At 32.6% G+C, this 14,886-nt stretch overlaps 1 protein-coding gene across 1 annotated transcript; it reads right to left on the bottom strand.

Annotated features, from left to right (window-relative positions):
- Window positions 1-4,285: 4,285 nt before the first annotated feature.
- Window positions 4,286-13,701, bottom strand: LOC127720872 (bifunctional glutamate/proline--tRNA ligase-like). The gene is made up of 11 exons (XM_052227617.1): window positions 13,631-13,701; window positions 12,075-12,126; window positions 10,596-10,805; window positions 10,003-10,155; window positions 9,395-9,496; window positions 8,931-9,086; window positions 8,487-8,681; window positions 6,950-7,123; window positions 6,564-6,724; window positions 6,174-6,317; window positions 4,286-4,974 (listed from the first exon to the last, which is right to left on the bottom strand). The coding sequence occupies exons 1-11, from the start codon at window positions 13,699-13,701 to the stop codon at window positions 4,818-4,820; spliced, it is 1,575 nt and encodes a 524-aa protein (XP_052083577.1). The 3' UTR covers window positions 4,286-4,817.
- Window positions 13,702-14,886: the final 1,185 nt, after the last annotated feature.

The raw sequence follows: 14,886 nt of genomic DNA, 5'->3' as shown, positions 1-14,886 counted from the left end.
GAAGTTAAATAGCTGCTCCCTAAATGAGAGATCGTCCTGTTTGATTTTCTACATGTGGACATAATTCTGCATTAACTTTTTATCTATACGTTGTTTTTCTCATGAATTCCTCGTTTACCGTAATATAATAATGAAGAGAGTCTATCTACGGATCTTTATGTATCAAGTGAATTTCACGCTCCAACGTACGTAAAACAGAACCTTTTATAGATATCGAAAAAAAATCGCTACAGAAGGTTAACTTTCCACTATCTACCAATTCTCTCCGTTTCCCGTAGTAGTAAAAGTTTATAAGCCACCTTTTAAACTGCTTAAACATACACATTGACTTCTACATCGACATGAAAAGCATTGCAAATGTAGTTTGTGTAGACCATCGCACTTCAGCGTAACCACCATCGCACCTCGGCGTAGCTATCAAAAAGATAGCGTCACAATGCCACCATCACTCTTCAGCGTCAAACCATCGCACTTCAGCGTGACCATCGCTGTTCGAAGTACCATCGCGGTTCAGAGTCCTACATATGTATACCGAAAATGGCTTATACATGTATAACACATTTTAGCATCGTTTGTTTACGTTTCCTTGTTGTGATGATTTTCGGTTTCACAAGCGTGTATTTTCCCGTAAAATGTTTATATTCTTACGTCATCGTTCTATGACGTCGGGTAGCTCATTCATAAAAAACATATGACGCGGGAGTACGATTGGAACAGCCCAAACAATATATTCATATTTTACCACGGGTGTGTACACAAAGCGTTTGAAGAACGTCATGTTAGAATGTTGCTTCATTCTAAGTAAACTAGTATACGTGGATTTATTTCCTTTATACCTTTCATTAATGTAGCCAAGGGATTGACGAATCGAATCTTGCTTTTGATTTTTTTTTAATTTTCTGATTCGTTAATTGATATCTGTCATATTGTTTTTTTGTAAATTGTTTTGTTATATACTCATAAGTCAAAAAGAAACTAATAGTGTCATGCCAAAAAAAAAAACTGAAAACGGTCAAAAGTCAAATAACAGTATACACATTACAATATGTAAACCTACTGTAACAAACTGAACAACACGAACCCCACTTAAACCAGGGTTGATCTCAGATGCTACGGAAGAGTAAGCAAATGCTGCTCTACATGTGGCACCCTTCGTGTTGCTCATGTAAGTACAAACCCTGTGATTAATCTAATTATATAAGCCACATTCATGGAGAAGAGGACGAGTTTGTGGTTATGACAAATGCAACATTATTGGTCGTCATCTGTGAAATAGTTATTTTATAACGGTCAACCAACTCGTGATGGTGTCCGTAATTTTTTTCGAAGGAATGATTCCAACTTCACCACTTGGAACTTTTGATTGAATAGCTTCGTTGTAATCAGCAACCCTCTATCAAGAAAATCATGATAGGAAGTGCAAGCTCTGGAACATCGTGTTAACTGGAAGACATATACTCCATATGCAGGAGGTGCTGGAATGGTGCTACATAGAAATGAAAAGCAAAAATCATCTCTTTTGTCGCACAATTTTGTTTTTAACCGACCTACACTTCGGGACAAATAAACTTTGGAAAAAAATTTATTTTACGAAAGAAGGCTAATTGATAGAAATAAAGCTTCATTTGTATAAATTGATGAAAACGACTTGACATTACCTAACAAACTAAATTATAATTAAAGTCATTATGATATTCTCACTCAAATTATCATTAATTTTACAATATATTAGTTTAGTTTAAAAGAATAATCATTTCATTGCTGTCGAATTATTGCAAACTTTTCATGTTTCTTTAAAATTTTGATTCGAACGACATCTCTTACCATCAGTTCGTTTTCTAAAGTCAATATAAAGCTCTATTTCAAATAAAATTTTTGGTCATGGTAAAAGATGTATCTCTATTAGATTTTCAAAAAATACCACGAATCTGTCCAAACTTATAGAACTTGAAGAAAGAAAACAAATCATTTTATAGATCTGAACTATCTTTGATAAATTAAAAAGTTGTTTTATAACACATAATAAACTGTTATCACAGAGATATGTCTCGCCTTTTTGTAATTTTGATAATGTAAATGTTGAAATTATAAAATAGCAACACTTTAACATGTAAGTTATGTAAATATTCAAAGTCGATGAACCATGACTGAAGGTACATGGCTAAACAATCTCCATGGAATGAGATGTGCCAATGCTAATACAACTGCATACCAAATACCATTGACTTATTATAAGTCTTTCCCTTTAAACAAACCTAAACACAAACATTAACTTGTAAACCATGTAAAAGTTTCAAAGTCAATGAACCATGATCAGGGGTGGCCAATTAATCTCCATGGTAATGAGATATGCCAATGCTTATACAACTGAACACCAATTAACATTGACCTACCACTAATGGTTCCCCATAAATTGACCTAATCACAAACTAATACATGTAAACTATGAAAAGTTTCAAAGTCAATAGACCTTGACTGAGGGGGCGGGGCCAAATAATCTCCATGGTAATAAGATATGCCAATGCTTATACAACTGCATACCAAATATCATTGACCTACCACTAGGTGTTCCCCATAAATTGACCTAATCACAAACTAATACATGTAACCTATGAAAAGTTTCAAAGTCAATAGACCTTGACTGAGGGGGCGGGGCCAAATAATCTCTATGGTAATGAGATGTGCCAATGCTAATGCAACTGCATACCAAATATCATTGACCTACCACTAGTGGTTCACCATGAACTAGACCTAATCACAAACTAATACATTGTTGACGCCGCCGCCGCCGCCGCCGACGCCGGAAACAGCATACCTATGTCTCGCTTTTTGACTCCGTCAAGGCGAGACAAAAACTAGTCTCTAAAGAGCCTGTATCGTTCACCTACATGTAATCTATGGCTATCTTCCACAATAGACACTCTCCAACATTATGGACTAGAAAATAATTCATGGCAAAAAAATCTTCGTTTTTGTTGATCTTGTCTTTTATTTTACACTGTCTTACTGTCTTCTTTAGTCCCCCCCCCCCCCCCCCCCCCCCCAAGGTGAAACAAAAGCGTCGTCTAAGGGCAATCACTCCTATAAAGAGTTCACAAACGATTCCAAAAAAAATTACTAATTAGTAGATCTTGTCAGGTTGACAATATTTTCTTTTAAAGTGTCTACCTATCTTCAATAGTTTTCAAGATAATAAGCAAACAAAAAGAAAAGAAAAATGTTTTCACTAGAAATCAAGTTCTCTAATAAGGAGTCAACTGACGATATTGGCTATGTTTACTTATTTGTAGATCTTGTCTTGCCGATTATTTTTGCAATTTTAAGTTTCTCTTGATCTTAATAGTTTTCAAGATAACAAACAAAACTGAAAGAATGGGTAAAATTCGACAGTGAAGGACACCTACTCCTCTAAAAAGTCGTCTGACAGTTTTGATTTGAATGTCAATAGTTAGATGTCAATAGTTAGATCTCAAAATTTTGAATATTGTTTTGTGTTATATGGGGTCGTCGGACAGATTTTTAAAAGAACAATGATGCTTCTGTCCAAGTTTGTTTAAATTTGGCCCTGTTTTTTCAGAGTAGAAGATTTTTGTAAAAGATAATGGACGACGACTGGCGAGGATAACTCACTTGGCAGCTAAAAATTGTGAAAACTTTATAATGCACATTTGAATTTTTTTATCTTTATCTATTTAAAAGCATTTGAAGCAGGATATGCACATGCTCACGGAGCACATGAGGTCACGCCTGGTTTTTGGTTTGGTTCATGTTACTAAGTCTTTAATTTGATATGTTGTGTTTTATGGACTGTTGTTTGTCTTTTGGTCGTATTCCGTTTTTTTGTTATGCCATAACGACATGACGATATAACGTAAGTGTTTCTAATAACTCGTCGATTTTTTCTCTAAATCCTGTTCTTCATATGATTTCCTCAAAAGTCTTGTAACATTACTGTTATGTCCTGCTCCTATTGCTTTTATTTCTCTTTCCATGGCGTCACGACATCAACATGTGTTCAAATAAACGAAGAAGTTACTAATACTTTGAGTTGTGTTACTTCATGTTCATAACTATATTGAGTTGAAAAAGGAAGTTAACTGCATTCTTAGGTAATATGGGAGTATACACCAAAATAACAGATTTGTTTCAGACTATGCGAAACATTGCGATATTTCCCTAAATACAGGAGTAAGTCAAAAAGCTTTTTTGCATTCATCATATTTTATTAGAATTAAACAAGGATACAGCACACAATTAGAGCAAATACAGGAGTAAGTCAAAAAGCTTTTTTGCATTCATCATATTTTATTAGAATTAAACAAGGATACAGCACACAATTAGAGCAAATGACAACAAATGATTCCAAATGATCACCTTAATTTTTTTTGAATTACGAGAAGCTAGTTCTTATATATGAAATAAATATAGAAATATAAAGAAAAAATAGAGACTCGTTTTCTTTCTTGTAAAATTGAATTATATTAGTCATATCCCTTCACCATGTTCACAACCCAAATTCTATAACTGATTTAACAGATGAAAATATTTTCTGAAACAATATTACCATCAGAAAAATCATAATACAAATGTGCCATAAATTTAATTTCTGTCAAAAACTTATTTGAGTGAAATAATCTCAATTGATCATTTGTGATACAAGATAGTTAATACTCAATTATACTACCTTAGAGGACATACAAGTACTTTTTATCTTTATTTATGAACACTTGATATTTTCATGAAACTTGATAATGTTACTATATCTGTTAACCAATCTAAAGAAGGAAAATCTGAAACGAAGTCAGTTAAACTGTTCATTAGTAGCTTCTCCCAAAAAGTGTATAATGTTTTCCGATTTCTGAACAATTCGGATGAATACACTTTGCATCTGGCTCAAGTTGTTGTGGTTGTTTAAAGGGGATACACAATCCTTTGGCGCCCATAGCTGGTTGACCTTCTTCTGCAACATTGTCTCTGTAAAAAATTAACTTAAGATTGCTTGGGAAATTCCAATGTACAATTCACGAACTACAACTTTTTTGTCTAACGATAGTTCTTTTTTGTTGACATGACCTTTGTTTGAATATTTTGATGAAATGAGCATCTTTTATTTGCATCTCAAATAAAAAAGGAAGTTATTGGAAGAATATAAATATCTGGTTGCCTTACATCGAATGTAGGTACCCATTCAACACTGTAATTAAATCTTTGAATATTATTTTTACTGGTATAAATATTGAATTTGTTATCAGTTAATTGAAACCATACTAAATATTACACATATGTACTTTCACGCTACTACAATCTGTCGATACTTATAGTTTAACATTGCACAAAGGTCATGGTTTTCTCTGACTGTTAATGATATGTCTTTACACTAAATCCATTGGATGTTGGATGTGTACTGATTGATATTTTAGTCTTAGATACATGATTTTTTTAGTTTAGTTTTTTTTAGTTGTGATTGACTTTGAAATAGCTGTCAGTAACTGCGAGTACTCTCGGATCTGTACTAATTAATGTTTTTTTTGTTTGTTTTGGGATGTATAAGTACACGTCAACGTCCACTCTGTGTCTTTATTAGATGTATTTCTAATTGTATCTATCTGATGAGTTAAGCCTTTTTCGACTGATTTTTATAGTTTGTTCTTATGCTGTACTGTTACACCACTGTTCCAGGTTAGGGGAGGGTTGAACGCTCACAAACATGTTTAACCCCGCTACATTCTTTATGTTCCTGTCCCAAGTCAGGAGACTGTAGAACAGTGGTTGTCGTTGGTTCATGTCAGTCATATTTGTTTTTCGTAAACTGTTTTGTTATAAATCAGGCTGTTATTTTTTCTCAATTGAATTGTTTTATATTTTTTATGTCGGGAAATATTTATAGCCGACCATACAGTATTGGATTTTCTCATTGTTGAAGGCCGTACGATTGCCTATAATTGCCTACATCCACTGCATTTGACCTTGGGGTGGATAGTTGTCTCATTGGCAATCATACCAAATCTCCTTATTTTCATATATCTGTCAACAAGTATGTTTGATAATTTATATAAATGAAGAAATTGTTGTTTTAATGAAAACAGTTGGATAAATTAAAAAACAAAAACAGATACTATTTTCTTAATAGGGAGAATAAACTCAAGCTATTTAAAAAAAATGACTTAATTTACCTTGCACTATCTTTCTTAATACTTTCTTCACACTCAACGCGTCCACAGAATGGAGCATGTATTATTTTTCGCTGGTCTAACTGACTGCAAAAGTCTCCCCAATCGTGTGACACTACCGTGTGATTGTCCATTTCAGATTTGGCCCTGCAAATCATAATCAAGTGTTTAGATATAAACTGCTATAAGATTAACGTAGCTTTTAAACGTTTGGTAGATAGGACCATCATTTATCACTACCTCACTCAAAATTTAATAGTTCCTCTTTTCAATATTTCAAGTTTTCATTTTCTAATAAAGCAAATTAAAAAGAACTTTAAATAAATAGTAACTCTTTATGAAGGATGTGCATTCGAAGACACGCTCTTTTTTCTACTTTTTTATGGAAATTACCTCTGGAATAGGTGGTTTTGTATCTGCTTTAATAAATCCCCTGTTTTCGAAGATACTTGATCTTTTGGAATGGTGATTTTATCACCGGTATCTCGTCTAACTGCTACAACTTGGTCATTCTTCACATCACGTGGTCCAAGTTCAATACGAATTGGAACTCCCTATTTGTAAATAATAAAGAATTACCAAAAAGATGACATTACGAAAAAATCCTGATGCTTAACATAATTATAAATGTGTCCATTAAAGATATTATAACAGAAGAATCAGAAGAGCGTTAATTGCTCATTGAAAAAAAGACAATTATAAAACTACTGTACTTTAATATTCTAAGCCTCCTATCGAGCAAACTGTTTGGTATATATAAAGCAGAACACTTTATTTACCTTCAGTTCCCAATGGTTAAACTTCCATCCTGGGGAATAGTTGTCTCTCAAGTCGGCTTTAGTTTTAATTCCAATGTCATTAAGTTGCGACTTTAACATTTCACATTTGCTGATCAATTCGTCATTATCTCCCTTTGTTAAGTTAGCTGTTATTCCACAGGGTATTATTATAACCTAAAAATAGTATGATATAATCAGAACTTAGAATATTATATTTGTAAGAATTTAAAAACACCAGGGAGGAATAGGGTACTTCAAGAAACAACACAGAAAACAAAAGATTCAGCAAAACGAACACCAGTCCTAAAGGGGATAACTTAGGTGCTCTGTAACTTTTATATGGCTTTAAACAAATCCGATCAATGAAGCCTTAACAGTTACTATTATTTTGGCAACTTCGTTCTTTTCTTTCATTTACTACAAAACTATTAATTTTAACATTCGTTATGTTTGAACTTTATTGAATTAAAATTGAGAATGGAAACTGTGAATGTGTCAAAGAGACATCTTCACAGCCCGAACAAAGAGCAGAAAACAGCCCAAGGCTACCAATTGGTCTTACCAGCAGTCGTGTTTAAAATACCGGTAGTAGGAAAGAACGAGAATGTGCAGAGAATATTAGTCACTATGTCTTAAAAATCGATACTTTTTCAAATGGTTATTACTCTTAATAAATTCGTTCATATGTCTGCTTTTGCCATAATAAGACTTTTTTTTCAAATGAGAAAAAATCCAATAAAACGCATGATGGTTCGAGATCGAGAAAATTAGCATTAATTTTATAAGTGTGAAACGGAGATCTTTTAAAGTGGATGGTGCTAAAATTGTCGACATTTAAAATAAAAAATCTATCTATACTATTAAAGGAAGAGACCGATTTCATTCAGCCGCAACTCCTCTGAAACCATACAAAATCGGAAATATTTGTGATATGACGTATAAATGTAGTGTTTTGTACTCCCTAAATTTTTCTTTGTCTCGCACCACTCGAAAAAAAATACTTCAAACTCGCACCACTGAAGAAATGTTTTAAATCATCAGAGAGTTTTAGATTGTCTTCTTCTTCTCGGAGTTATTTCCTCCGTTCTTGGAGCACACGTATCACACAGAGACAGAACTTGAATCGCACCTTTCGAAAAAAAATATACTACAAACTAGCACCACTGAGAAATGTTTTAATCATCAGTGTTCTAGGTTGTCTGCTTCTTCTCTGAGTTATTTCCTCCGTTTTAGGAGCACCTGTGTAACACCTAGACAGAAGCTACTTATTGGACATTCAAACTCCTATGGAAGAAGAACTGACAAACTTATAAAAACATAATGCATCATAGCATAAAAACAGTTCGAGAAACACCAACCCAAGCTGTCAGTGTATCACCATAAACATTTCAAGTAGTCTTCAAGCCGCGTTCGCCCGGTTTTTTCATAACTTTAGTCTACACCTAACAAATTTACACATTGCAAGGTAAGGTATTTTCCCTCACAAAAAAAAAAAAAAAAACAATTCAAAAAGATATTGTGAATTTAATTAACATACCTGAACACTAGCAACATTAGGTGGTAGTACTAATCCTTTATTGTCGCCATGAACCATACACATAACGCCAATGGTACGAGTAGTTAAACCCCAAGAGTTCTGATAGACGAATTCTTTTTCCTGAGTATCAGGGTTTTCATATACAATCTCAAACATTTTTGAAAAGTTCTGACCAAGGTGATGTGAGGTTGCACCCTGCAGGCAGATATATAATATTACAAAAACACATTAAGATGTATGTTTAGTTTTTTTCATAACAATAATGAAGAACATTTGTTAATGCGTGCATTTATAATTTTTACTTATTTCCATTTTCTAATGCAAATAAAATTAAAAGATTTGCATATGATAATAACAATAAACAAATAAATGACAGTGGTTAAGTATTTCGTCAAAAGACGATGAAAAAAAAGAAAGAAAGAAATGAAAAAATAATAGGAAAACCTGGATTCCTCTTCCACTAGCTGAAATATACGACTCGACCGTTGTAGTGAAGTCTGCTCCGGCAAATGTTTCTTTAGCAGTTTTTCTACCACGAACAACTGGTATTGCTAAAAGATCCTCATATACTCTGGCATATAGCTCCAAGATGGTATATACCTTAAAAAGATCATGATATTAATAATTTCATAAAATTAAAATATTTGTAAATTGCACAAGTAACTTATAGTAAGACAAAGAAGAGTACAGCTTATGATAAATTAAACAATATAGCCAAAAAAAATAGGAAGTTGAAACTGAAGGGATTATAAAAACTAAACACTTACAAAAGGGAACTACATACGGTTGAACAGCTTCAAAACAAAATACCAATTAAGATTATGTAAGTTAAAATAAGTCTTCTTTAAAGTTAAAAAAGCATTAATGTCTGTTAGCTATAATAGATGTCAAATCATATTAAACATTACTTCTTCTTCAGCATCCTTTTTATTTGCCCAGGCAGTATGTCCTTCTTGCCACAAAAATTCTCTCGTACGAAGAAATGGCTGGGGGTGTTTGAATTCCCATCTCTACAAAATTGTAATTTTATTTTAGCAAAAATATTCTACGAAAAAGACTATTGACTAAAATTTTACAATCATACTCAACCATTATAGTATCTTTAAGAATAAACCAAGAGATCTGACAGAAACATAGTCTTATTCTTGAATAATAATTTTATATTTCTAAAATTGTTTAGTGTGCCTTAAATGAATTTCAAACGGAAAAATTCCATTGACTTGTAAAGGTATTCACGCAATTGTGTATTCAGCTTTAAAATCAACATAATTTTGTTATTATTCAGTGACCTGAACATAAAAGAGCCAATATGAAACAATCATGTTTATTCTTAAATTCCGTACTATCCCTTTCACCATATCACGTAAAGTCTAATCAAGAAGAGTTTCAAATCTGATATTTTTTCTACGTTTATACCATGTTCACTACAACGCTTACATTTCTCAAGCTTAAATCTCGCTTTGATGACTCATTTGTGGTATTATAAATACTAGTATGCAATATAGTTTGTACTCACAACGACGTTACACCATTGGTTTAGCTTTAATGGAAGATCTCTATGGGATTTTATCCATCTAGAATAAGCTGGGTATATGACGGTTTCACTTGTTGGTCGAATTGCTATAGGTTCTGCTATGTCCGTTTTTCCGCATTTTGTTACCCATGCAACCTATTGGTAAGAAAAATAGTCCGTATGATGTCGAAGCGAACACACAAAGTCAATGAAATTGCAGCATGTTTAATTCAATTAATTTGAGGTACTATAAACAAAGGGTCTTCAGCTACACCCTTTAAGTTGAAATTCGCCTCTGCTATTTTGTTTACGATTGGCTCTTGAGTATCCATTTTGTTTAGAAAATGATATGTTTCTATTGAAATTTAAAGTATATATTTACATAAGAAAGGTTAAACATAACAGATATTCAAAGCTCTCTCCTGGATTTACTTCTGACAGGATCAATTTGTTGCAAATATGTTAAAAGGCAAAGAAAAATACGTGGAAAGCAGTATGAATAAAATGAAAAACTTTGAACGATGAAGTTAAAATTCATTTCATGATAAAATAAAAATGTATTACATCTGAGAAAAACTACAACAATCAACTTTTACCTCCGGCGCAAAATCTGCAATATGCGTCTTCTCTTTTTCCAAGGCAGCACGGGAAACAAACATGGGAAAATACGTATTTTCTACGCCCAGCTTCTTTATTTCACCATTAAAGAAAGATTTGATAGCTTCCCAGATGGAATACGACCACGGACGTAATATATAACACCCACTCACATCATAATACTCTATCATCTCAGATTTCTGGATGACCTTTTCCAATATATGATGTCACTTGAATATTTTGTACTTCTAATAACATCTTACAATATATTTCGATTTCTTGATTTTTTTTCTTTTAACAACAAATATTATGATTTTAATTTACAAAACAACTTCAATTACAAGGTACTTAATAGTGAAAATATATAATGTTTAAAAAGATATAAAATAATAAAGATTCCTGACATCGTATTCTCTTGGTTATCTTCTCATTTGTTTTATGCAGTAGTTTTCTGTAATCTTTAATGGTCAAAATGTAAATGATGAATTGAAATGAAAGATAGAGATTTATGTATAGGCATATTAATAATGTAAAAACACCAATTAGTTAGCTTCAGTTTGTGCAATAACGTTTGCACACTCTTCATAACGTCAATCGACTAAAATATTGAGACGTTGAAGAGCAATTGACAAACTGACCATCTTCACTAGAGCATATTGGAGAAATAGAGTGCACGAATTAATGTGGCTATGTTTAGTGATTTAGTATCAATGAATAGAATAAAAATAATTCAGAAGAAGTGAGGCTTAAACTTTTTCAGGTTAAATAGCTTTTCTTCTTTCATTATCATGACGAGTGATTAATGCATAGTAATGGTCGTTAACTTTGTTGACACACATTTGTATCTCTGTGACTGAATAATTTCATTTTTTATCAACCTGAGATTTTTTCTCTTCCACATCTAATACTTTCTCTTTTGCAATATTCAGGTTCGAACACCACCGATGAGAACAAAATGTATGCATGTGCATTTGGTGCAGAAATTTAGCCAAAGTGGGGTTGTATTTTTTTTTATCACTATAGAGATTTTACCGGGTGTAGACCGTATGTGCAGATTTTTTTATTCTTTTGCATGCGCAATTCAGGTTTAAATTCTACTAGTTTTTAGTGTGATGACTATTGCTCATTCTGTAGTATTCTCCAATTGTTCTGAGAGGTACTTTGATTGTGATATCCGCAGTTTGTACAGAGATTCAATAGCTATTGTCAAATATGCATCTCTCTATTGGTCTATAGATACTTCAAAATATATCAAGAATATATTTATCATTAAAGGTTGGTTGTTAAGGAGGATAAGCTATCACAACATTACGTATGAAACATGCATTGTCGACGGTTGGGTATCGTTATCTTTTGGTTTTTGGGGAAAACAAATATACAGTATGAGCAACCAATAGGAGAAAATGTCATTAAATGAGCTGTCAAACGAAATTCATAGTCAATACTGAATCAATTTAATTCAAAACTTTTTTACTTACCTGTGAATACCATTCAGATAAATTGTCTTCTTTTTTCGCTTCCAAACCTAATCTAATTTAAAAAAAAGAGATAAGTCGGATGTAGCACACATTTTAATTGTTTTTTTTTCTAGGTAGAAATCATTCAATACCCCGAACTTACACGAACTACTTGTATATCTAATTTTCTCATTAACGTCACAGCAAAGCAGGGTTTCTATATTCTATAAGTTTTGGGGTTTTGTTTCAAACAGGGAATATGACATAGATGAACCACCGACAACCACTGAATAGCAGGGACATAAAGATTGAGGCGAGGTTATTCATTGTTTGTCCTTGGTTCATTTATGTCGTATTTGTTTTTTGTATATTGTATTGTTAGACACTATACCGTACGTGTTCTCGTTTGAAATGTTTTATATATTTCATTTCGAGAGGCTTTTATAGCTTACTAAACGGTATGGGTTTTTCTCATTTTTGATGTTCCGCATGGTGGCTTAAATTGCTTACATTCACATCATTTGAACTCTGGTAGTAAGTTGTCTCATCGAAAATTATACTACATCTTCCTATTTTTATAGGAATAACACTTAAAATTCATTTATAAAAATAGCATAAGGTTCTCTTCCAGCACCATATTTTCAATATTTGATACTTAAAATAGGTCAGCCATATTATTTAAATGATATTAAACTACATATGTTGTCTATTGTATATGAATATCGGTGATTTTACATTTTACAATATCAATATGCAGACAACATGATAATCGGTACATATCAACCGCGAGCCACAATGTGAACCTTTTCTTGAAGCTTCACATTGTGTCGAGCAGCTAATATTTTACAATATCTATTGGTAGAAAACACGATAATCTGTTTATCGTCCTATACCTGTTCATCTCCACCTCCTTGAGCCATGATACTATAACATTACGGAGCAACTAGGCAGGGTGGAGTCGAAGGAAAAGACGATAAAGTTTAAAACATCACTATATTACCATGGAATAAAACAGACAGCTACTTACAACAACCACTGCGTTACAGACTTCCTACTTGGAACAGGCACATAAAGAATGTGGCGAAGTTTAACATGTCTGTAAGCACTGAACCCTCGAAAATATAGTTGATGCTAGTTAAAAGCCAATAACTGCTACCAAATAAAACAATGTTCCTTTATTTCTCTAATCTTTATCTATTTATATATTTTTTCTCTATTCTTTATATTATTTGCCCATAATTTATTATTCTTTACATTTTAGCACCCCATTATTTTCTATTCTGTTACTAACACCAACCAGATCCACCGTATATATCATGAGTAATTTCCAAACAATTTTCCAAAATGTAATAAAATTAGGATTTTTGAAAGACTCCTTTCTGAAGTTTTATCACTATTTTAAGTATTTTAATCAAAGGCAATTATATTTAATTTCAAAATAAGATCAAAATCAGCCGTGAGACATGTCGGTCCATTAAATGTTTTAATTTACGCTTTTTGTCACCGTACAATTATATTAAGGTTAAAAGTAAGAGCACTTTAAATAGATCTTTGTGCGAATACAAAATGGCGGTTACCTGGTTACCTTCTTCTTTCTGTTATCTTTAGAACTGTCCTCACCCGTTAGCTTTTGGTAAATTCTTTTCATAGTCAGGACATTACCACTTGCTTTTGCTTTTTCGATTTCCTCCTATAAGTAAGAAAGATCTTTTAAAGTTTTGCAGCCGATTAAAATTACCAAATTTGGGAAATCATTTTAAACTAACGAATACATATTCCCCATGCAAACCATTGATTCCTTGCCCAGCTTTGGTTATACTGTTTGTCCTTTTTGGTTTATCAGCTATTCCCATTGTTTTGAAAAGAAATTTCGACTTTCAAATATTCTGGCATCGAGCATCACTTAAGAGACATAGATTGTCGACATGCGGATCTGATGAAGCAAAATTGGTACCGTTAATGTTATCAAAACAATGAAAATGATATATCAGGTACATTATCGTCTTTTGCACTTCTATCTAAATATAACTTTAACACAATTCAAATTCCTTTTTTTCGAAAATTGAATGAAATTCACATATGTTTAAATAATGTTATTTAACTTCTTATCTTTTCATATCTGGTTGAGTGTCAATCGGTAAAATTTTTAATATCGGATGGAAAGGGATTCAGGTGAAGGGTATATGTGCTGTGTAATCATCTCCATTCATTTTTTTTTCAAAACAGAGCCTTCAAAACTCTAGAAAGCTTTCTAAAACAAAGGTTTAAAATGGTCAAGGTGAAATAATTCTTTCCCTTTGTGTCACAGATTACCACGCATATAAGCCACTTTTCGTAGTTACAATCTCGTACTCCTGTCATTTGATTATCACTTCACCAACTGATCACCAAATCTGTGCTGGACTTTTTGTGTTTTTGGAAAATGACGCTTTCAGCGGCATGTTTCCTATACTATTGACCTGAACTTACAAAAGTCCATTACATTTCTCCGCCTACCGCGCTTGGTTTCGTATTTACTACATACAAACTGGTATCTGCTTGTATTATTGTGTAGTAATCAGCTGGGAACAAGTTTACATACTTTATTTACAGAATAAAAAATTTTGACCTGTTCATATGTTTATTGTTATTAAATGGTATCTTGAGCTTTCCCTTTGTTATACTTTTCATATTTATTCAAGCTTTCGCTTTTATCGATGTAATAAACAAATAGATCCGTTTTGACATGTTTCTGGACTTTTCACACACCAATGATCAGCAATCGCTAGACAAAATAGTTCTAAATAATGTCAAACTTTCATGCCATATGAACTTTAAAATCATTAAAAAATTA

Source organism: Mytilus californianus, unplaced genomic scaffold (assembly GCF_021869535.1).
Source record: "Mytilus californianus isolate M0D057914Y unplaced genomic scaffold, xbMytCali1.0.p SCAF_11, whole genome shotgun sequence".
Taxonomy (NCBI): domain Eukaryota; kingdom Metazoa; phylum Mollusca; class Bivalvia; order Mytilida; family Mytilidae; genus Mytilus; species Mytilus californianus.
Note: the sequence above shows the minus strand (reverse complement) of the source record. Positions and strands in the feature narration are given on the sequence as shown.

Bases quoted from the DNA above. Each gene is read 5' to 3' on its own strand.
- LOC127720872 (XM_052227617.1), bottom strand. From the start codon at position 13,701: ATGAAAAGAATTTACCAAAAGCTAACGGGTGAGGACAGTTCTAAAGAT. The intron at 10,806-12,074 runs GTAAGTAAAAAA...ATATTGGAAAAG, and splicing joins TATCTGAATGGTATTCACAG to GTCATCCAGAAATCTGAGAT. The intron at 6,318-6,563 runs GTAATTTCCATA...TATGATTTGCAG, and splicing joins CAAAACCACCTATTCCAGAG to GGCCAAATCTGAAATGGACA.